The sequence below is a fragment of the Urocampus carinirostris genome, chromosome 2, assembly GCF_059441175.1.
Source record: "Urocampus carinirostris isolate Australia breed hairy pipefish chromosome 2, RoL_Ucar_1.0, whole genome shotgun sequence".
Taxonomy (NCBI): domain Eukaryota; kingdom Metazoa; phylum Chordata; class Actinopteri; order Syngnathiformes; family Syngnathidae; genus Urocampus; species Urocampus carinirostris.
This window is the reverse complement of record NC_142350.1, coordinates 34,528,826-34,552,928: the sequence shown is the minus strand read 5'-3', so window position 1 is coordinate 34,552,928 and position 24,103 is coordinate 34,528,826. Positions and strand designations below refer to the sequence as shown.

Here is a 24,103-nt window from a genome sequence, read left to right as displayed (position 1 = left end):
TCCTTCCAATTCATCATTGCCACCTACTGGTGGGAACGAAGTAAATGATTGTACCGCAACACCAGTGTTACTCAAACTTCTTTGAAACACACTTTATAGTACCTGTCAATATACAGTATACGTTTTCCAAGTATTATTTATGTTTTTTGATCATTTCAAATTGTTACCGGCACCGATATTTGGGTGTATGGCAGAAATAGGTATCTGCATTTTTATCTATATGCGGTTTGTTTTAAAATTCTAATTAGGTTACACTAAGGGTTTCATTGAGCTGTTAAACTTTTAACAGAATTCATAACAAAAAAATTGCAACGTCAATTTTTAAGCATTTACAGTAAATGAATATTGGCTCCAAATATCGGTTATCGGCTTAATATTGTATCGGCATTGGCCATGAAAAACCCATATGGGTCGATCCTTAATGCTGTTAAGTATCATAACAAACATTGTATTTATTGTGGGGGGGAACTAAAAAAGATTCTGAAATAATTGTTTGTGTTGATTACTTGGTAAACAAAAATAATAAACTCGTTTTTAACAAATTATCTTTGTTTCTAATTTGCATGGCATACCTGTCAACCTCAACCAATTGCTCCTCTTATGAATAATTGCAATTCCCCTTATTTATCAATAATAAACCTAACAAACACAAGCAGCACCTAATTAGTCACAGCAAGTCACTCCATCTATCGATAATATTAGGAAATTAACTGCTAGCGTCAGTTTAATGTTGCTGTTTTTTTAAACCTTAAAGTCACGTTGCCTAAATTGACTGTACAAAGTTTTTTCTTTTTATTGTGGTTTAGTGGCTAATACAGGTCATTTTGGTTAATAATAATGCTGTAATTTTAGATGTTTCCATATTTTTAACCTGTTTTTCAAGTTTGACTATAATTGTGTCTTGTTTTTCCAGAAGAAAAAAACAAAAATGTTGGGTGTGTTTTTCATTAAAAAGTTGAAAATAGAATATTTTCTGTATTAAGTAGATGTTTAGTATGGCCTATGGAGTACAAAAAGCCCTTATGCTTTATTTCCAATCGCTCCTATCTGCTCTTATCCTACTTTTAGCAAATCTGTTAGGGACAGAACACATTAGGTAGGAAAAACGGGGGTAGGGGGAATGCTGGAGAGTGACGTTATTTTCGTCCCTGTGTTTGTTTGTTTTTGTCTGTTTATATTATTTAGTTTAACATGAAAAGGGTGAAAGTAAGAAGAGGTATTTTTCAAGTACAGTCCAAACCTCAAGATGGATGAAAAATTAAGAGTTTATTGAGCGAATCACAGAAATACACGTACTTACCCGTGCATCAAGATTGTGTCGTGTCCAGCATGGTCGCCGTGGCGACCGGCTGGCCTCGCCCCCTGGGCACCAGCTGAAGCAGATCGCCTAATTTGCGCGTTTGCTTTTTAAGGGGGGTTTTGAGTATTGCGGGTGCTGGTTCATTGCATTTTCTGTCTGCATTTTCTGTTCTGTTTTGCTCTGTCCTGTTTTGTTTGATTCAGAGGAAACCTGTGTTTTCACGTTTTGAGTAAAACCCTGTTTTTGTTCTGTTTTGTCCCGGAGTTTTGGACAACTTTTATTTTGCTAAATAAAAGTTTTGATCGTCAACGCAGATGAGTTCTCCCTTCCTGCCTCCTGCCTCCGTTCTGGTCCGGTCCTCGTGACAGAATGAACCAGCCAAGATTTGAACTCAGCGGACGATCCCAATCGACTCCCCTGCCTGCCAGTCCGACTCCCCTGCCTGCCAGTCCGACTCCCCTGCCTGCCAGTCCGACTCCCCTGCCTGCCAGTCTGATTCCCCTGTCTGATTTCGCCAGTCCGATTCCCCTGTCTGATTTCGCCAGTCCGATTCCCCTGTCTGATTCCGCCTGTCCTGTTTTGTTTGATTCGGAGGAAACCTGTGTATTCAAGTTTTGAGTAAAAACCTGTTTTTGTTCTGTTTTGTCCCTGAGTTTTGGCCGACTTTTATTTTGCTAAATAAAGGTTTTGATCGTCAACGCAGATGAGTTCTCTCTTCCTGCCTCCGTTCTGGTCCGGTCGCCTCGTGACACAAGTATTATTTTGTTTTCGGAATGTAGCTAATTTTTATTATCATTTTTGTTTTTATTATCACTTTTATTATTTTTTAAAATACAAGAAAAATACTGGCTGAATCGAAAAAAGCTTTAAGGGATAGGTACATAGGTACATAAATATAGGTGGAGAACTGACAATATATAATATTAGAACACTAAATGTGACTGCATTGTGTAGTGAACTGAAAACAAGTGCTACAAAGCTCAAGGAAGAATACAAACTATGGAAACTCAAAACAACCATACCATTTGATTCTAATTTTGCAGCCTTTCACAAAGTTTTGGATTTTTGGGGGTACCTGTAGCATCAAGATGGTAGACAATCATCTCAGCTCCCTCCAAGTGGACCTCATGGTATGTAAATAAATACAAATTTCTCGACCTACTAGTAAAAAAAATGTCACGTCTATTTGATAGTTCATGTATTTTTGCTTATTATTCAAATCAATATCGTTTTTAAGCCCCTGCAACCTTACCCTACTGAAGATGAGCGGTGCAAATGGATGGATAAATAGATGTTGTTGTTTTTTTACCACTAGGAAGCGCTTAATACCCCACAATGTCCCTGTAACTGTTCACCTTCCTAACTGTTAAACGTTAAAAAGAAAAAAAAAAAAGAAAAAAGCTTGCTATCGATTTTTTAAAATGAATTAATTATCAACGTGTTAGTTTTTAATTGCAAACCAAAACCAAATTACTTACTGGAACGGTCGCTTTAAAATTGAAATTCAAGATACATACCTGTCAACCTGTACGGTTTTGCCGTACAAAGTACGTTTATTATGCATTTTAAGACATGTACGACGTACAAGAAAATCTGTACGGAAAAACGAAATTTGTCAATTATGGGTACCATCCGGTATACACCGACTATCACGAAACGGCAAATCAATCAAATCAAACGAGTTTGCCGCAGTAGCCTCCATCTCTGTATTGTTTTTTTCCTTGCAAACGAAGCGAGCGGTTTGATGCTACTGTGCGCATGTGTCTGCCGCCTGGGGGGGGTTCCCATCATGCATCTTCAACATCGGATTTCATGTGGTAGTTGTGTAGTTAAACGAAGTCTGTCTCTTTTTAGAGAACCGGCTTTTTCAGCTCAACTCATTAAAGAGAGCCGGCTCTCAAACAGCTCGCTTGCTTTGATGTATTATATTACAAATTATTATGTTGGATAAAGAAATTAAGAAAAAAAGGAAGCATAAAAGGAGAAATTGAAAAAAGACAGGTTTGTGGTTATCCATTTAATCAGTTTATTACCAACAATAATTTAATGCAGAAAATGAATTCATAATTTGTATAAGAAAATGTATTATTCTACTTAATTATTTTTGCATGTATTTTTTCCTTCTACAGTGAACGTCCAAACTACATAATTTTTTAACTTTTTTATAATAAACCTCATTCATGTCGAGCAACTCAGTATCTCACAACAAAATGTTAATTAACAATATATGTGATATAAAGAAACACATGTACAGTATAACATGTTAAACTACATAAATAAACACGTTTGAAAAAAATATGGTGTAAGGTTATTTTGTATTTTTTAAGGGAAAATACGACAGTTTGTAAGGGCATGGAGCCCTGGAGCTTGACAGGTATGAAGATATAAGTTAACAAGTCATGTACGTATTTCAAGCTCAACCGTGTTTTTGCTTTGCGCGTGCGCAGTAAAATAGGTCTCCAGTGTTGATGACGGAAGTAGTCGTTACTGGCTGACACGTCACGGACGAGGTTACTGAATGAAAGATGGCGAGCACCTATGAGAGTTTTAACTTGTGAGTGTTCCTCGTATTGTGACAATATTACGTTATTTTGTTTTATAGTTCACGATAATGTATGCGTCCTAAACTAAACACAGAAGATTTAATCGAACTGCGTCCTGTTTTTACTGTTCGAAAGATTACATCACGGGTCCTGGGGCGAGAACACATTCCACACGCGACAAAGTTTTATCGATCAATGTGATTATCTCAGCTTTGATAACTGATTGGTATTTCGATGTGCTGATTAATGCCACCATTTTTTACCATTGCCTGGCGTTATTCGATGTATGTGTTAGTTACTGGACTGCTCGACAGAATGATCGATTTCCGCATTTTTCGCACCTGAGACATTGCCCCTATTTGCTTTGTATTTATTCAGATTTATTCTTTCTTTTGCGAGACTGAAACTGAAGTTGTGATCACTCTTTTTGTTCCCATTCCAGGCGTACCACAGCGGATAAATTTTACATCGAGGCTTGTGACGATGGCACCGTGGACGTGTTGGCTATCGATAGGGTGTCAACTGAGATGACGCTCACAGGTGTGCATTCATTCTCTCGCAAACTCTCAAAAAGACCCATTTGCGACATCCGTATTCATGAATTGTATGACTGATAGAATTTTGCATCCGCTAACTCTTGGATGTTTCCCGCATGTCCACAGTTAAGAGGGACATTCCTGCATTTGCCGAGACCAGACCAATATGTGGGCTCATGGGAACAATACGCTTGGTGGCAGGTAGTTATGACCAATGAAATCTATGGATTTTAACAACCCTGATGTTCTTGTCCTTTTTCATTGTATTAGGTATGTACCTGATTATCATCACAAAGAAAAAGAAGGTGGGGGACCTTTTGGGACATGCTGTATGGAAGGCCTTAGACTTTGATGTCATCTCCTATAAGAAGACAATACTACACTTAACAGACAACCAGGTGATTAAGTTGTTTTGACTGCAATTTTTTTAGTACACAATTTTTCTCTAAGCCCATACATTTTGTCTTAATTTGTGCATATCTGAAATAAATGCTGTAAACAAAGCAAACTGCAAAAAGCTGCAGTTTTGTCATGCGGCGCTCAATTTTTATTGTTTTACAGATGCTTGACAACAAAACCTTCCTGTCCATGATAAGCAATGTACTGCATACAGACAGCTTCTACTTTGCAACCACCTACGACCTCACACATACTCTGCAACGCCTGGCAAACACAAGTCCTGAATTTCAGGAGATGAGCCTTCTTGAGAGGGTATGTGGGAAAAATTGTTCATGTACCTTGTCTTTTTCACTATGCTTTTTTTGTGTCGTAAAAGATTTCTTTGGGGGTTAGATTTGTGAAAGTATTGAGAAGACGTTTTGTTGGTCCTTAAAAAATAGTCAAATATCTGTAAAATGGCTGTCACTTGTACACTTGTCTTCGTAACATGTGAATAATTTATTATGGTAGTCCTACTCTTGATCAATAAATTAATAACCGTATAAAAACGAGGAAAAACTAGTGTTTTGAGTGTCCCATTTTATCTTTATTTACAGGCCGATCAACGTTTTGTCTGGAATGGCCACCTGTTGAGGGAATTCATTGCACAGCCTGAGGTAGGCTATTTTTCAATCTAATTTTTAATTTTAGAATAAACTGTGGGTGAGGAGAAATTCTAGTTAACCACCAATTGTACAAGTTTCTCACTTAAAAAGCTGAGGGAAGCCTGTAATTGCTATCATAGTTCTTCCTCAAATATAAGCTATAGAATGAGGGGAACAAAATCCAGAAACTACTATTGTAAGTTTTTTAAAAATAATTATTTGCACCCTATGGTCAAAAATAAGTATTTGGTTTTCAACACCCCTTTTGGTAATGATAAAGGTCTAACCTTTTATCAAGTCCTCACAAGGTTTTCACACCTGGTTGCTGGCATTTTGGCCAGTCCTCCATCTGCATGTTTTGAGCTGGGATGTTGGAAAACACAAACGTTGAACTGCCTTTATAGATTTTATAATAATAATAATAATAATAATAATTTCCTTGTATTGTCATTCTGTGTAACAATGTACACAGAACGAAATGTCGATTGCACCTGACCCGTTGTAGCGAGCCGATGCAGCCGCAGCCAACAGAGGGCGCCGCCGACCACTTTTAAGTCTTAGGAATGACTCGGCCGAGGCGCGAACCACCGACCTCCCAGTATATGGGGTTGAGACTTGGATACTATCTAGGCCATTTTGAGACCTTGAAATATGTCTTGCAAATTCCATCCTATTTTGCCTGGGAAGGGATCATTGTCGTGCTGAAAGACCCAACTACGTTTCATCTTCAATGCCTCTACTAAGGGCCAAACTCATACTTTGACAAGACAATTCATTTTTTTCCCGCACCAATTAGTTGTCCTTGCCTTCTGCAAAAGAATAACTCAGCAAATTGGTTTCAATGCTTTTCACCCGGTAATGGTGTTATTTGGATACATTACAGTATTCTTTCTCCTTCGAACAATGGAAGTTTTCTTTCCAACCCAAAGTTCTATTTTGGTCTAATCTAACCTTAGGGCCATTTCCGAGTCCTCTTCTGATTACATGTACAATAAGTGGTTGACTAAACACCTTTTCTCCTCTGTAAATGTGAGACCGCCCATGTTGAATAGCTTGCATATATTATACATACTGCTAAAAAGCCTTTCTTACATCATTTACTGTGTTTTCTTTTTAGCTGCACAAGTTTGTGTTCCCTGTTGTCCATGGATGTATCCTTTTACATTATTGTTTTCTCACATTATTGTTTATTCCTCCAGTTTGACATTCTAGTGAATATTAGGGTAATTTATTAAAACAAGTAATTCATGAACTTGTCTCATTGGATGAATTAAATATGGTTATTAAACTTGTACAAGCTTTCAGAGCATCACATTAATTTTTGGATAATTTTATCAGGAGAACGCATGAAAGACCTTGTAAAACGGCTGTCATTAATCTGAAAGTGCCTGCACCTCAATTTAGGTGATCGCTTTGTACCATTTTAGTGGTTCATTCTTTAAATCCGCACACACACACTCACAATGACGCTGGAATCATGTGCATGTTTAATACTAATCTTAAAAGGAATTTGTAAATACATAACACTAGGAACCAACTAAGGCTGATAAGTAAATTAAGAAAAAACATCTACTGTAGATACAAGAGGGATTAAGCTACCATATTTAACGCCCGTGAGGCGCACCTTGTTAAAAGGCACACTCTCCGTAGCTGATTCTATATATGTATTTTACATATACAGGGAACCCGCTAACTTGGTGCGAGTGCCTCGTGACAGCCCCACAACTACACAGACAAGCATACTATTGTTTCATTACAAAGTATAACACACTGATAAAAACTTGTTGGAGTTCATTTTCAGCTTCCAACTTGTGAACTTTCGATTCATCAATCTTCAATTCTCTAGCATATCATAGAAATCAACAAACCATGGTAGACGAAAACACTTAAAGCATTCAATGGAGGCAAAGTGAGGTTTTGGTTTTAATCCATATTTTGGGGGACAACTATGTTCAGCTTTCGATAGCCCAATAACTTTCAAATCGCCTCATATGAATCCACGAGCACTTCCCCTCTCAATGCATTGCATGTGACGGGACACGTCCTCTTCCACGCATGCGGGATAGGAATGCAATTAAACAAGAGACGACTAAAAGTCATAGGAGACTCGTATAATTCGCATTTAGTTGGAAATGTGAACAATCTCAGAAAAAAATGAGATTTTACCCAAAAATGTTGTAAGTCTTGACTTGGGCAAAGCTCGAACCTGTCGGTAAGCACCCAACGCTAAGGCCATCGAGCTGGTCTCTATCAGCCGTTCTGCATGAGAGACAGGCACCCTACATTTAGAAGGAAATCTGAGACTTTCATGTGTTTCTTATGGGTATGAAAATTCAGTAATAAAGGAGAGAAAAACAAAAATGTCTTATCCCGTCTGGGTCCTTAACACATGTTTTTATTAGTCATCATCATGAAGTCAAGCTGCATCAATGGGAAATTGTTTGATTGGAGTATCATCTCCAGAAGGAGCTGTTTCAGAGCTGGTGTCCGCTATTACGTCAGAGGTACTTATCCTTATTATATGGTATGCCAGTGTCAAGTATGTGAAATCCAGACATCAAGTTGACTGAAGTATTTTTCCCAAACTGTGCTCTTAATATTTACTGCCTTTTTTATCCAGGCATTGATTCCGAGGGACATGCCGCCAACTATGTTGAGACGGAGCAAATAGTGCAGTACAACAATGCTAAGGCTTCATTTGTTCAGGTGAGCTCATGAAACATGTTGGAACAAATATTGGATGTATCAGAAGGTACACATTTGCGATATGGAATTATTGTTGCAGGAGTTACATTTATGCATTTTTTTTATCTTTGCCAGACAAGAGGCTCAATACCCTTCTTCTGGTCCCAAAGACCAAACCTTAAGTACAAGCCAAGACCACAAATCAGCAAAACCGTGAATCATGTAAACTACGAGTTGGCATTACTGCTTTTATTAAATACATTAATTTTGGTAGTTTACTATTTTAGTTAACTTTTCATTGCTCTTCTTTATTTCAGTTGGATGGATTCCAGAGACATTTCGACTCACAGATCCTCTTGTATGGAAAGCAAGTTATTTTGAATCTGGTGAGATGATAAAATATAATAACCGTGGTAAAATACTGATTGTGGAAATCGTGGGAGGTAATTTCATTGAAGACAGCATCCCCTTAACCCATTTTCCTTTTTCAGATCAACCAAAAAGGCTCAGAATATCCACTAGAGAAGAATTTTGAAAAGATGGTGGTCAACTTAGGAAACTGCACCATCAAGTAAGAGTCACATGAACCAATTTATGTTTTTGTTCGACAATGCTTTCCTTTCTTCAGGTATATAGCGTTTGACTTTCACAAAGAGTGCAGTCAGATGAGGTGGCATCGTCTGAACATCCTGTTGGATATGGTTGCAGAAACCCAGGAGGATTTTGGGTCAGTTTGAATTTCTGACCCTGCTTAGCTTCCCGAGATTAGGCTTTCTCAGGGAGGTATGGTCGTAAACAGGTCAATGCTTGTGGTGTGCAGGTATTTCCTGGTGGATTCAGATGGGAACATACTCTTAAGTCAAGAGGGAACGTTTCGGAGTAACTGCATGGACTGTTTGGACCGTACTAATGTCATCCAGAGCCTGCTGGCCAGACGTTCGCTACAAGCGCAACTGCAGGTAAGATATTATGCTACAAACGGTGGATAAATTCTTTAAGAACAGCATCAATACATTAGGAGAGACACTGTTATTTTCCACAAGATGCAACTGTCAAGTAATTGATCCCAAGATGGATGTCAATTATAAACCAAATTGAAATGTTATTTTAGTTCTTCAAACTGTACTGTGGTTCTATAGAAAATAGGGGTCCTCCACGCGAACCAACGGATTGAAGATCAAGCAGATTTTGAAAAGAATTTCAAAAATGGTAAGCTCTTTGTTAGCTGTTTTTCCACTTACTGTACAGTGATCTTTCATTTAGAGGCAAATCTGTGAAGTAGAAAACTTTTTTTTTAACTAATATTGTTCAGTCAAATACTCAACAACAGGCGTTGGGAACTTTTTTGACCCAAAGAGCAGTAAAAGCAAAACATTTTTTATGAGAGAGCTACACCATATATTTTAAGACCAAAAATTCTACAAACCGCCAAACCTGCTCTCCAGACAAAAGCTAATTATTCACCAAATTTTTTCACTGTGTAACATTTGATGATTTAAAAAAAATTATGAAATAACAATAGCCTGTGTGCCATATCAATGTATCACTTAAAATTTGTCTCCCTCCCGCAGTAATTTATTGTGTTGAGGCTCATTTTTACTGTCATTTTTGTCCTAAGAATGGTTTCAAAAAAGTTATGTAAAAATGCCACAAAATACTTCAACCGACGAAACCGACATATTTACCTTCTGTGCAGACGGCACTGGGCGAGCCGAAGAAGGTGTGTGCGCGATGTTTAAAGCTCTGCCCATTCCTACCGCTCACCCAATCAAATTTCTCTGGGTGCATTGATAGTTTTTGGGTGTTTACATTTAATTTCTGTGGAGATAGTTTAATGAGCTTCAATAAAGTTATCTTTCGCGATGTACAACCAAAACAGTCAGTTAACACTATGCCTTATATATATATATATATATATATATATATACACACATGCAGGGTTGAGTAGGGTTACTTTAACTGGATTACTTTCCATTACTTTTGGATTACTCCAACACCAAATATGCTAATAAAAGACAAAATAAACTAAATATGAATAAAATGATGACTCACAACACGTGGTATACTTTCTCTCCTGGCTTTGATCGCTTTGATCTCCGGCAAAACTAACATCAAATGCGACAGAAACAAAATGAAAATTAATCCAAACAGCTTGCCAACATCATTTTTGCCGTTCCATGTATTCTGTTACTCCCCAAGCCTGCACAAAATTTAGTCATTTTATTCATATTTAGTTTCTTTTGTCTTTTATTAGCATATTTGGTATTGAAGTAATCCAAAAGTAATTGAAAGTAATCAATTTAAAGTAACCCTACCCAACCCTGTATATATATATATATACCGTATTTTCCGCACTATAAGGCGCACCTAAAAGTCTTGTTTTTTTTCAAAAGCTGACCATGCGCCTTATAACACAGTGCGCCTTATATATGGCTCAATATTAAATTCGCAAGGTCTCGCAACTACGAGAAACAGCCGCCGACTCCATTTTTCGCGCTGTGCATACTGGGAAATATTAAACGATTGGTAGTTGCCGGGGCTCGTGTTGTATTTGTTTACTAAGTGGCAAAATGGCTACCCCATTAAACTGCTTAATTCATATTCAACAAATACAGTATTTGTCTGAATCCAGGATTATGACTGGTGAAGATGTAAAGCACAATTTACCTTAAACAAACGCAGAATTATTCAGAATGTGACGTTTGAGAGAGAGAGAGAGAGAGAGAGAGCGAGAGAGAGAGCGAGATTCTCTTTCATACGTGCATTTGTATAAGAAAATGGCTCCTGTTAAGAGACACGCGTACAACGCCGAGTTTAAACTCAAAGCGATCAGTCACGCAGCACAACACGGCAATAGAGCGGCAGCGAGAGAGTTAAACTTAAATGAATCGATGGTACGGAAGTGGAGAAAGGATGAAGATAAGCTCCGCCAAGTAAGGAAAACTCAACAAAGTTTCCGTGGCAATAAAGCAAGATGGCCAGAGTTAGAGGAGACACTTGAACAGTGGGTTGTTCAACAAAGAGCGGCAAGCAGAAGTGTCAGTACGATAACTATACGTATGAAGGCAACAGCGCTGGCACAAAAACACCGGACGTGTTGGATGGCCCATTCACTGAGATATGGTCAATTCGAACACAGCAGAAGAAGAATTCGAAGGATTCGTCGATGAGGAGCTTATAGAGTGATCTTTGTTTTTCTTTTGTGTGTTTACGTTTTACATTTTACAGTTATTATGTTATTGCTTTGCACTCGTTGTTTTTTCACATTACGAGTGTCACTTTATTGCGATTGCACTAACGTTTCATTTAAAATAACACTATCAGACGTTTTTTTCTTTGCGTGTTGACTAAATGGACAAAAAATAAAATGATATGTCGATGTTGTTCAAAGATGTCAAAGATGTGTCACGAAAATGCTTTACCTCAGAGAAAATAATAAAACGGCTGTTTATTTATTTTGGGAGTGAATGGAGTTGTGGAAAGCTTGTTTGTTAATAAAGTTTGACCTTTTTGAATATTTTGTTGACATTCCCTTGAGCGTGGCAACATCTAGAGGTTGCATAAAGTAACTACATTCTCTACTGTAGTCAAGTCGTCACATTTATTTACCGTAAATAGCCCTTAATCCCAAAAATGTCTCGAAGGACTGCACAGGATTACAATTACAAAATTGCACAATTACCTGATCTTAAACCAGCATGCACTTATAGCGCCTTATAATGGGGTGCGTCTTATGTATGGCATAAGTTTTAAAATATATCATTCATTGAAGGTGCGCCTTATAACATGGTGCGCCATATAGTGCGGAAAATACGGTATATATATATATATATATATATATATATATATATATATACTGGACTGAAGCTTACATGTATTTGGTGATGTCCCGGCCTTGCACATGCTACATTTGGCCCTGAATGTAACAAACTAATTAAAAAAGTGTGTGTTTTCCATTTGATCTTTGAGCCAGATCTACTCGTGAAAAGAGCCATATATGTCTCCCTAGCCACAGGTTGCAGACCCCTGCTCTACAATGCATTGAAATTGAATAAACAGCTTTTTCTCTATAGGCCCAAGCATTCGTTTTAACAAAAGTACTTTATACTGTAAATATCTATTTATTTATGACCGATAACTACTTTAGTTTGATTGGCTTTTTCAGGCCAACACAAAACATCTACCACTAATTAACAAAAGGAAACAACAAAATACAATCCAATTATATAACATATAAACACATGTGTAAGTAGGCTGAAGGTGAAGATTTAAATTGCCCATCCATATTCAATATATTTCCTTGCAGGGTAGACATATTAACAATCCGAACAAAACAGTACCCGTCCCTGCTGTCTTTGGCACTGCTTAGCCAATCAGAAAGCAGAACACAATGCATGATGCAAATCTGTGAAGCAGAAAAACTATGAAAAGTAACCACCGCGTTATAGAGAGGGATCACTGTACTATTGCACACTTCCTTGTAAAAATAATACATCTTGTTTTTTTGACATCCTTTCCATGCTTGCTTAACTGCAGCTTGGGCTGACAATGCAGACGCATGTGCTAAACAATATGCCGGCACTGGAGCATTGAAGACCGACTTCACCAGGTCAGTTATGTAAAACCGATATCATGTTGAATTCTTTATATTAACTGAATTGCCTAATGAATTGCCACCTCTCTTATATGAAGTAAGGCAAATTGTTTTCATGTTATGCTGATAAATTTTTCTTTATGATTCATCTTGATATTTGTTTATTCTGTGGTGCATTAAACTCATCATATCCATCCATCCATTATCTGCACCGCTTATCCTCAGTAGGGTCGCGGGGGCGCTGGAGCCCATCCCAGCTATCTTCGGGCAGTGATCATGGTAATGTTCTTGTCTTTAGGACAGGCAAGAGAACTCAGTGGGGTCTGCTGATGGACGGTTGGAACTCCATGATACGATATTACAAAAACAACTTCTCTGATGGATTCAGACAGGTAAAGTTTTTCTATCTCAAATATGTCAAACTCAGTTTGGCTCTGGGGACAGATCCAGACTTTCTGTTCTCAGACAGGCTGGATTAGTCAAATAATTCCAATTTACATTTTGTTAGCTTACCGTTTTCAGTATTATACTTTATCATTTAGCCTACCCTTCATATTTTAACCATGGATGACATGAGATATTTTCTAAGCATTGTACAGTATATCCTTTACTGCCTTCTAGTGGCCAGAGGGATCGTTTGGTTTGAATTTATTTTATCAATCATCACTTTTGATAGAAATGACTTAAACTAGAGACTTCTTTTTTGACAAACTCAGAAATTTATGGCGGGCCAGAATAAATCATCCAACTGGCTGGGTCCGGCCTGTGGGCTTCATTTTCGATTTTCCTGGTCTAAGAAATTTACGCAAGTGCATTTGACGGACTGCAGACTGGAGCCATCGTCCGAAGAGGGGGGCCTCTTTGTAAAAAAATGAGTTTTTCTTGTGTAGTTTTTGAATAAAATAATTGCTCTCCACACCCGAGTGAGATGGAAAATCCAACCAAAACTAGGGTCCAGCAGTGGGGACATTGAGGAGATGGCAAACTGCACTACTGACTACATTAATTTCTGCATGGACAATGTTGTTTCTATAAAGACTGTACGCTGCTATGCCAACAACAAGCCCTGGATCACGAGCGACATCAAGTGCCTTCTGAACCAAAAGAAGAGGGCCTTTAAAAATGGTGATCAGCAGGAGCTAAAACGAGTACAGAAGGAGCTCAAAGTCCAGCTCCGGAAAGGGAAGGAGCAGTACAGGAGGAAGTTGGAGAAAAAGCTGCAGAACAACAACATGAAGGAGGTGTGGGAAGGGATGAAAACAATTACTGGCTGCAGCACCAAGCAGGGTGTGGCTGTGGATATAGATGTGGGGCGAGTCAACCAGTTGAACAACTTTTTCAACAGGTTTGACCACTCCGCCTCATCCTCACCCCTGAGTACTGCAGCTGTCCTTCCCCCTCCCCCTCTGGACATCCCCCCACTAAAAATAACTGCAGCCCAGGTGTGTGGAGAGCTGAGAAGGCTGTGAGCCAGCAAGGCAGCTGGTCCAGATGGAGTATCCCCCCGACTGCTGAAAGCCTGTGCGTCTGAGATGGGAGACCCTCTACAGCGCATCTTCAACCTGAGCCTTGAACAGGGGAGGGTCCCTCAGCTGTGGAAAATATCCTGCATCATCCCAGTCCCAAAGAAATCAAGACCTGAGGAACTCAACGACTTCAGGCCGGTTGCCCTGACATCACATGTGATGAAATCCATGAAGCGGTTGCTGCTGCACCACCTGAGGCTACAGGTCCGTCACGCCATTGACCCACTGCAATTTGCTTACCTGGAGAAAGTGGGAGTGGAGGATGCTATAGTATACATGTTACACCAATCCCTCTCTCACCTGGATAGGGCTAAGGGGGCTGTGAGGATTACATTTTTGGACTTCTCCAGTGCCTTCAATACCATACAGCCTCTGCTACTGAGTAGGAAACTGACAGAGATGGGAGTTAGCTCACACCTTGTAGAATGGATTACTGACTACCTGACAGGCAGACCCCAGTATGTGAAACAGGGGGGCTGTACATCGGACACTGTGGTTAGCAGCACAGGATCTCCGCAGGGGACCGTGCTCTCTCCGTTCCGATTTACTCTATATACATCAGACTTTAAGTACAACTCTGAGTCCTGCCATGTGCAAAAGTTTGCCGACGACACTGCGATCGTGGGATGTATCAGAAATGGGCAGGAGGAGGAGTACAGGAAATTGATTCAGGACTTTGTCCGATGGATCGACGCAGACCACCTGCACCTGAACACCACCAAGACCATGGAGATGGTGGTGGACTTCAGGAGAACCAGAACTCACCCGGTTCCTGTAACCATCAAAGGAGAATGTGTAGAATTTGTCCAGACCTACAAATACCTGGGTGTGCAGCTGGACAACAAACTGGACTGGACTGCCAACACAGAAGCTCTATGTAGGAAAGGGCAAAGCCGACTTTACTTCCTCAGAAGGCTGGCCTCCTTCAAAATCTGCAAAAAGCTCCTGAAAATATTCTATGAGACAGTTGTGGCAAGCGCCCTCTTCTATGCGACAGCGTGTTGGGGAGGCAGCATCAAGAAGAAGGATGCCTCTCGTCTCAATAAACTGGCTAGGAAAGCGAGCTCTGTTGTGGGCAAAGAATTGGACAGCCTAACAACAGTAGCTGAGAGACGGGCACTGGAAAAGCTGCGGTCAATCATGGACAATCCATCGCATCCACTACACAGCATTATCTCCAGACAGAAGAGCAGTTTCAGCGACAGACTGCTGTCACTGTCTTGTACTACGGACAGACTGAAGAGATCTATTCTTCCTCATGCCATGAGGCTCTTTAACTCTACCCGGCAGACTAAAAGCCCACAGTAAACCACACCACCTACATTGCATATTACCGAATCTTATTGCAATATGTATTCTGTGTAGCACTATTTAGTTATTCTATATAACACGCTACAGTGGGCATTTGCACGTCACACTAGGTATTTGTATATTGTATTCTTTTTGCTTTATTATTGTATTGTTCTCAGCTCAGGGATGCTGCTGGAAATGTGAATTTCCCTTCGGGGATGAATAAAGTATCTATCCATCTCTATCTAAAACGAACTACGCTGTTTTGTTTACTAGAGGATTTAGAAAAGTTATATAAAGAATAGTTTAGCTTAAAGGAGCCGTCCGGAATTTGGAACTTTTTTACTCGTTGACCCCATCTCTTGGCTTGTGTCATCATTGTAGCCTTTGACAAGCTCCTTATGTTGCATGTTACGTGCATTTCCTAAACACCATCGAATGAACTTTTCTTTTTTTCTTTTTCTTTTTCACAATTTTCCTGTTACACTATTTATTTATTTTTATACCCGGGGACGAGCATGAAGTTACTCTCCACTCTACCTCCCCCTCACCCCCATTCCTCCTACCTTAAGTGTACCGCCTCAAACAGCTTTGTTAAAAGTAAGACAAAATCAGATAGGCCCGATGGAAAGACTATTACTAAAGGCTCTTTGAACCTAATTGGGCATTTTTATCACATACTTATTAGAGAAAATACTTTCAACTTTTTAAGGACCCCTCAAATGACGCACCCCACTGCGAAATGCTCCTTTTTAGCTGATATTCTAATTTCCAGCATATTGGTTGCCATAAGTTCCTAGGTTACTAAAGTACATCAGTCCTCATGACCTTTGATTTAGAGGCTTCATAAAACTCTAAAACAAAAGGTGAACTTTGAAACCGTGTCATTTTTCTATTGTGATTGTTGTCATTTCAGAGTAGATTCCCCTTTGATGTGATCATGTGCAGCGTAACTTTGTCACCAAGGCATGACAATTCAAATGAAATGATACTGTACAGGGTTATTACAGATGATAAATTTAGAAACGAAGACAATCGTTTTCACACAAATCCACAACTTCCTGAATTATCTATCACCTTTATTTCTAATCTTTTATGAATGAACAAACAGATTACTCCAGTCGTGTCTGACCCCAGCAACCACCACTTGGGAAAAGACACACCCAGGTTAATCCGTTTGTCTACTCAAAAACAAAAAAAAAATGGAAAAAAGGCGCAGTACTAAGAATTAGCAGAGCTGTGCAAAGAACCCATTTTTTTCATTATCTAATTTGATTCAAGACTCTCTCAAAATTTAAATGCAGTATTAGACTTCTCTGCAATGCTGTGATAGCTTGGCTTTTCTCAGGCTGGGTAGTGTCAACACTAATAATAATAATAATAATAATAATAATTTCCTTGTATTGTCATTCTGTGTAACAATGTACACAGAACGAAATGTCGATTGCACCTGACCCGTTGTAGCGAGCCGATGCAGCCGCAGCCAACAGAGGGCGCCGCCGACCACTTTTTAAAATCTATACCAAAAATATTAGCCTTAATACCATTCTTCTAAATGCACCTTTTTGTGTCTGCAGTTTATACGTCTATTGACTTTAGACTTCAAGTCCAAGTTCCCAGTTCTCATAAATGTCTTTATTGGTCTACTTTTAGTTACATCATGTTACGTACAGACACAGTATGTCAACTGTGCAATGCACAAAGATTAAAAATATATATACTGCATTTATATTAACTTCCATTAAAGTTATATTTTTCATGACAAAACTTAGTTTTTGCTAAGGATACATCAATAACCCTTTTTCCGACTTAAAATATACTCTTAAGCTGTCCTCGATAAGGTTTAGATACCACCAGATCCTAAAATTCCTTATAATATTATTTTTGATTGAAATGGTATGAAATAAAGACAATGCAATACTACCGTATTCAAACTTCTATTTCCTGATTTTTAAACTTTCTTTAAAGGTTAGCTGTTACTTATATCGGCGACTATCACAAGTACAGATCTCCCAAAAAAAGGCTGGCGTTGACAGCTGTACATTCTACTGGTACTCGCCCATCCCATTTTGCCAAGTTATCCAAACGGAATGATTGCAAATTACTATGCGCCAACATTTAACATAAATAAATGCCTTGAAAAGCTCAAGATCAGATTTTTGCGATGCAATTTATGTTGGCGTTTCCCAGTCATCTCTCAGTTGCCTTCAACCAGTGCAGAACTTTGCTGCCCTTCTTTAAACCTACATTAGGAGACGTGCGCTTATCTCTCCTATTCTTAAATCCCTTTATTGGCTCCCATCCATTTTAGAATGGATTTTAAACTTTTACTCTTATTTATCTGAGCGTTTCACTATTCTCAATCCTGCTAGAGTTTTGAAGTCCAAGGACCAACTTGCGCTGGAAGTGCCATGGTCAAAATATAAACACTGGGATGACCGAGCCCTTTCTGTTGCTGCCCCCAGTCTCTGGGATCAGCTCCCCTTCGTGTTACGTCTTATTTTTGACTAGCCCTCTTTAAATCCAGGCTAAAAACGCACTTCTTCACCATGGTTTTTGATACTCGGTAGTGCAATGACACTTTTATTTTGTTGTATTTGATACTGTTGTATTTGTTTTTATGGTCCTTTATTGTTTTTATAATTTTTTTTGGTTTGGTTTTTACTTATTGCTTCTGTTATAACTACTGTAAAGCACTTTGAAAGGATTGTTGTAAAGGGCTGTATAATTAACGTTCATTTAAATTGTCTAATATAGAATAAACTGAAGTCCTCTATTTGCAAATTATCTTACTGTTGAGTTGGACACCTGCAAAAGAAATGGCATAGGATTCCAGTTCTTTATTTTGACTATTATACCTTATTGTAGTTCGTTATATTTACTAATTACATCATTGTCGCTATCTGACAATAATGTTGCTGTTCTTTGATCTTCACGCCCTTTTCGAACATAGGAGATTTAATATAAAAGAATAGGCTCATTGGAGGACTTTTAGAGTAGGTTGGATTTTATTTTGGAAGGTTTGGGTCCTCTCCTGTTCTCTTTGCAAGTTAAAAATCCATTGGTATATTCTTTCCTTATGTTTGAGTGTACTAAACTATAATGTTATCATTTACTCTACCCACTCTGTTGACATTTTACGGGCCTGCAGTTCTGTCTGAATGAAGAAAGTTTCTTTTTTTTTGTCAACTCAGGACTCCATAGACCTTTTCCTAGGAAACTTTGCTGTGGATGAAGCAGATTTGTGTACACCATTGCGTGAACCTAAAGATTGGAAATTCCTTACGGTAAGACTAAAGCCTTTCAACTTATTGTGTGGTAGCCTTGTTTTTTTCTTTTCTTATTTCACTCCAAGTTTGTTCTTTGTGTTTCAGTTGCCTATCATCATGGTGGTAGCATTTTCCATGTGTATCATCTGCTTGCTAATGGCTGGTAAGACAAATAGCGTTGAAGTACTGTATGAAATAAACGTATAGCAAAGTACTGTATTTCAGGAATGTAAGGCGTACCCAAAACCCCTTAATTGGACAGAAATTTGACCATGCGCCTTATAATCCGGTGTTCCTCATTTGAGGACAAAATTGGAAATTTGTTATTATATTTGTGCAATTATTGATGAATCAACAAATTTAAGATTGATCAAACCAGATTGCAATGGTAAGGACACCGGATTCTAACCAGACTAAGGAAATGGATACTTGTTCACAATTGCATAACATTGAATGAAACGGGAATTGAACCTGAGGAGAGCGCCTGATCCTTTCCACTATATCACTAGGGATACAGACAACACGAAAAAGGAATTAGGGTTTATATTATACACTATTTCTTTTCACGGTGTCAGATTTGTTAGAGTAGAGAGAATGTTGTTTCACTTTTTCTTAGCTCAAACCAAGCAGTGTAAGTGAGAAACGTTTGCGGCCTTTCGTCTATGTCTTTCAGGACGACCGAATTATTTCCACAATGCCTTTTTTGTCATTCAGTTCAGAATCCCGCGCAAGTATGCTGAACCAAGGACCGGTTTAATTTCTGAAAATATTACCGTGGTCCGGCCCAAGAATAACATCAGAAATAGTGTCATGATGAGATAACCACTCATGCTTTTTTATGTGTAGTCTGTATCCATAGTGGTCTAGGGAAATTGTGTAGGCCTGATGTAAAATAAATATGTAACTAAACATAATTGGTATGTATTATTAATAATTATTCAGGTAAAAAACATTTTTGCATTGAAAAAATGTCATTAGACCTATATCAAATGTTACAAATTAAATTCAGTCATACCTCTACATCCAAGCTACTCAAGCCACAAGAAATTTGAGATGCAAGATGTCTTTCAAGCTCAAGTGTTTCCCGACATATGAGAGAAAATCCAAGTTATGAGACTTACAAGACACTACCACAACAGACAAGGGCTTTGAAGTTATTTTTATTATCGTCTTATTCATCCTATTACTGTGTTTTTATGTTCAATTACTATTTTAAAGTAGGTTTAGTGATCAGGGAGATGTATTTTATAGCGATACAGGGTTAACTTGGATGTTATTCGGAAGCTGGCAACATTGGTTTTCAGTTATTGTGATCAGGAAAATTTGCTCAAGATACAAGCAGTTATAGGTACGAGTACGATCCGGAAAATAATAAATCTCATATGTAGAGGTGACACTGTAAATCTTCTTGGTCATTTTTCCGCTAATTTATTTCGCTATTTTACTCATTGGCATAGATATTGAAATAAGTTGAATTTACTCAAAAGCGTTTATTAAAGAAGGTGCAAATGCGGCGTTTTACTGTTCTGATAAATTCTTGAAAAGGAGATCCAATGTCGCTTTAGTAACGTTTGTGTGAGTGATGTATGCTAAGAGGGGCATTTGAAAGCAGGGGACATTTTTTAATTTTGATTTTAAATTGCCTTTGAAGATGACATGTATGTTAGGATGTTGGATTTTAACAATTACATTTCCCCCAAAATGCAATTTATACTCTGGGTGCGAGTCATATCTATGTTTTTTCCTTCTTAGTTATGCATTTTTTGGCTAGTGCGACGTATACACCGGAGCGACTTGCAGTACGAAAAATATGTTAGTTTTAAGTCCATGCGCCCTATAGTCTGGTACGCCTTATATATATATATATATATGGACTTTTTTCTTTTTTTTTAATGTTGGGGGTGCGCCTTATAACTTGGTGCGCATTAGAGTGCGAAAAAGATGACATGTTACGAAATATGAATTCTGATGTTTCTTAATAGGTGACACGTGGACAGAGACACTTGCTTACGTCTTGTTCTGGGGAACAGCAAGCGTGGTCACAGGCGGCCTCATCCTCTTCAACGGACGAGACTTTGTCGATGCTCCGAAGCTGGTCCAGAAAGAGAAGCTGGACTGAATGTGTGTGTGTGGAAAGCAGCTCCGCCCTGGCGAGCTCACCACCTCATCCTCTGCCAATTCATTGTTAAACCCCCAGCAGCAGCATCATCATCATCCCACCTGGAGCCTTTATTAGTAAAGTGGGGAGAGAGGATGGTGGGGATCTTGCAGGGTCGCCTCCCGTACCACAAAGCACGCAAGACTGAGATTGTGCGTGCATGGACCTGCTGCTATCCACACAGCTGCAAAAAGAGACATTGCAGTCTGGTACAGGCTGATAACTGCACTGGACTTAGCGGGGGAGTTAGCGCTTTTTTTCCCAATATTAATTGTTTTTTTGAGGACAACCGTGGGACCTATGTAAAGGCACTCCTTTTTCACTCATCGGGGCATACTCCCAAAGCTTGTATCACAAAAGTGAAAAAACCAATCAAATTTCTGCAGATATTTCACGGGACATTATGGGTGTATTTTGAGGATTTTTAAGCAGGGGTCCCCAAACTTGTTCCCGTCAGGGCCACACAACTAAAGCCTTCTCTGACGAGGGTCTGGGTTCAGTTTGTAACAAAAACAATTGTGAGGATTGAATGAGTGTCAAAATGTAAAAAGTATTGTTTTCCAGAAAGCCACTATCAAATAACTCATTTGGATTCTTCACAGAGCAAGTCAGAAAATAAACAATGACGCTATTATGAAAAAAGTTCGTGGAACATAAACTTTTTATTTTACCAAGCACAGTCATAACAAGTTCAAGATCAGCTTAGTTGTCCGAGCATTGGACCACCAGTGGTGTGGATGACTTTCGAAAAGGCAGATTTTTAGTCACAGTACCAGAAACAAATGTTAGATTTGTTGTGCATTTCACATGTTCCAATGACAATAATGTGTCACAATTATTAGAATAGAAGAATATAATAATAATTTATGGTCAATTTAACAAGTAAAATGCACAACCAATTTAACATTCGTCTTTAGTATTGTGACTAGAGATGGTGGGACAATGATATAAAACCCAATGTCTCTTAAAATGTCATCTGGAAAGCTGGGCGTGCACTTTCACTGCCCGAGGTTCAAATCCCGTTTCAACCAAAAATGTGTACTTAGATTTGGAGTTATTTTTAGGTTTAAAAAATAAAATGTGTGTCAAAATGCTTTCTGGTATTGTTCCAGGGGCTGGACCAAATGTGGAGGCGGGCAGGGTGCTAGTTTTGGGACCACTGCTTTAAAGGAACAGTAAACATTACACTACTTTTCATTGTGTTACAGTCTAACTCTTAAGCTTTGTGCATAAAAATCTATAGAAATGTGCTGAGTGTAGTCAGTTAAATAAGAAACTATTAATATTCAGTATATAAATGGATTGATCCCATTATATCAATTTGTGTGTTTTAATTATCTTGCAAGAAAGATACTTTGCTGGGGTCATGGGGATTAAAGTTGGAGATCTGTATGTGTGTATGCCTAGTTAAACACTTCTAGCATCCTAATGTTTTTAAATGCAGTGCTTCCAGAAAGTGTTAATAGTGCTTCACTTGTTCCACATTTTGTTTTGTCACGATACTGTACCAAAGTTGAGATTTGAATAATTGTGGAATTTATTAAAGCTAAAAAAAAATGACTAAACCACATTAGTATTCACAGCCTTTCCCTTAGAGTTGAGCTAATGTGTATCCTGTTCCCACTGACCATCCTTAAGACATTCTACTTGATGGTAATTTCAATTGATTGCATATTATTTGGAAAGTTCCATACTATATTATATTGCGTGCCACTGTTGAGCTTAAATCAGTCGTTTTAAACCTGCAGTTTCCAAGTCAGTAGTATGTGGCCCCCACGTCAATATAAAATTAGTGTTACCGCGGCCTGCTCAAGTTTGATACGGCTGCTTTTACCTTGCTAATTGGTCTGGCAGAGCCTTAAATTAATACAGCAATGTTTTGAGATCCATGTACATCTGCCCCAGATTGTGATCGGGTTTCTACTTCCTGGTTTGAACCATGGAATAAGTTTGAACAAGTTAGCTTATTAAACTAATCTTTTTTCTTGCAATTAAATCGCAAAATATTTTACTTGAATCGAAGCGCTGAACGAGGGGCTAATGAAGTGTGAGAGGAGATCATCACCTTTAAAATAAAGCTTAAAGGACTGGATGCATCTTGGATGTAACTTTGGTTGACTTTCTGCCTTTGAGCTAAGTTTGTTAGATTTTTCTACTCACATATTTAGTTCAAGTCTTTTTTTATTTTCTCTATTGTCTTTATCAATTATAGATTTGATTTTCTTAATATAGAGATATTTCTTTGACCTTATTTTTTGTAACCTTACCAAGACCTTAACTCCAGCTGCCCATAGTGAATTGGATTTGAAACCCTTAGCCTAAACTAAACATGAAGTCAAAGGGATTTCCTACACCTCAGGGACAGGATTATATCAAGCCACACAGGGAAGGGTACAGAAAAATGATTTTTCTTTAAAGAGAGAGAAGAACCTTCCAGTAAGAAACCATCTCTCCAGAAATCCACCAATCAGACCTGTAATGAAGAGTGGCTTGAAAGAAGGAAATTCTTAATCAATGGCAGATGGCAGCCTGCCTGTTTGCCAAGATACACATGAAAAAATCCGACAAAGATTGAACTTTTTGTGGTGAATGCCAGGTGCCTTGTTTGTAGGAAACCCTCCACCATCACCAGGCCAATATCATCCTACATTGAAGCGTGGTGGTGGCAGCATCATGCTTAGGGGATGTTTTTTTAGAGGAAGGAACTACGAATTTTGTCAGGAAAGATGAATGCAGCGGTGTATAGAGACATCCTAGATGAAAACTTTCTCCAGATCTCAACCTGAAACTGAGGTGACGGTTCATCTTTCAGCAGACACAACTTAAAGTAGACAGCCGAGATCTCAAAGGCTTCAGGAGAACTCTGAATGTCCTTCGGTGGCTCATCCAGAGCCCAGACTTAAATCCCATTGAACATCTCTGGAGTGATCAGAAAATGGCTGTGCACCAATGCTTCCCTTACAATCAGAAGGATCTTGAGATGTGCTGCAAAGGGGAATGGCCAAAGATAGGTGTGTCAAGCTTGTGGCACAATATTTAAAAAGATTTGAGCCTTGGAAATGCAAAGGTGCATCAACAAAGTACTAAGTGAAGGCTGTGAATACTTAAGTATGTGTGCTGTTTTGGTTTTAATTTTCAAAGACCAACCCCAAAAGTATT

General features: G+C 38.6%; 1 protein-coding gene across 3 annotated transcripts; it reads left to right on the top strand.

Annotated features, from left to right (window-relative positions):
* The first annotated feature begins 3,721 nt into the window (after positions 1-3,721).
* On the top strand, positions 3,722-22,514 carry sacm1lb (SAC1 like phosphatidylinositide phosphatase b). Of its 3 annotated transcripts, none has more exons than XM_088326274.1 (20): positions 3,722-3,854; positions 4,286-4,383; positions 4,506-4,580; positions 4,650-4,777; positions 4,941-5,090; positions 5,375-5,434; positions 6,540-6,573; positions 7,825-7,926; positions 8,043-8,128; positions 8,243-8,329; positions 8,425-8,493; positions 8,599-8,678; positions 8,736-8,834; positions 8,928-9,066; positions 9,247-9,316; positions 12,644-12,716; positions 13,000-13,093; positions 18,712-18,804; positions 18,892-18,949; positions 20,769-22,514. In XM_088326274.1, the coding sequence occupies exons 1-20, from the start codon at positions 3,826-3,828 to the stop codon at positions 20,903-20,905; spliced, it is 1,761 nt and encodes a 586-aa protein (XP_088182400.1). In that variant the 5' UTR covers positions 3,722-3,825; the 3' UTR covers positions 20,906-22,514. The 3 variants fall into 3 exon arrangements, with proteins under 3 accessions (XP_088182400.1, XP_088182399.1, XP_088182402.1); XM_088326273.1 differs by lacking the exon at positions 3,722-3,854 and adding an exon at positions 3,880-4,040; XM_088326276.1 differs by lacking the exon at positions 3,722-3,854 and adding an exon at positions 4,054-4,209.
* Positions 22,515-24,103: the final 1,589 nt, after the last annotated feature.

Coding starts and splice junctions, on each gene's coding strand:
- sacm1lb (XM_088326273.1), top strand. CDS start 3,916: ATGCGTCCTAAACTAAACACAGAAGATTTAATCGAACTGCGTCCTGTT. Junction 4,581..4,649: donor AACAATACGCTTGGTGGCAG/GTAGTTATGACC, acceptor TCATTGTATTAG/GTATGTACCTGATTATCATC. Junction 9,067..9,246: donor CGCTACAAGCGCAACTGCAG/GTAAGATATTAT, acceptor GTGGTTCTATAG/AAAATAGGGGTCCTCCACGC.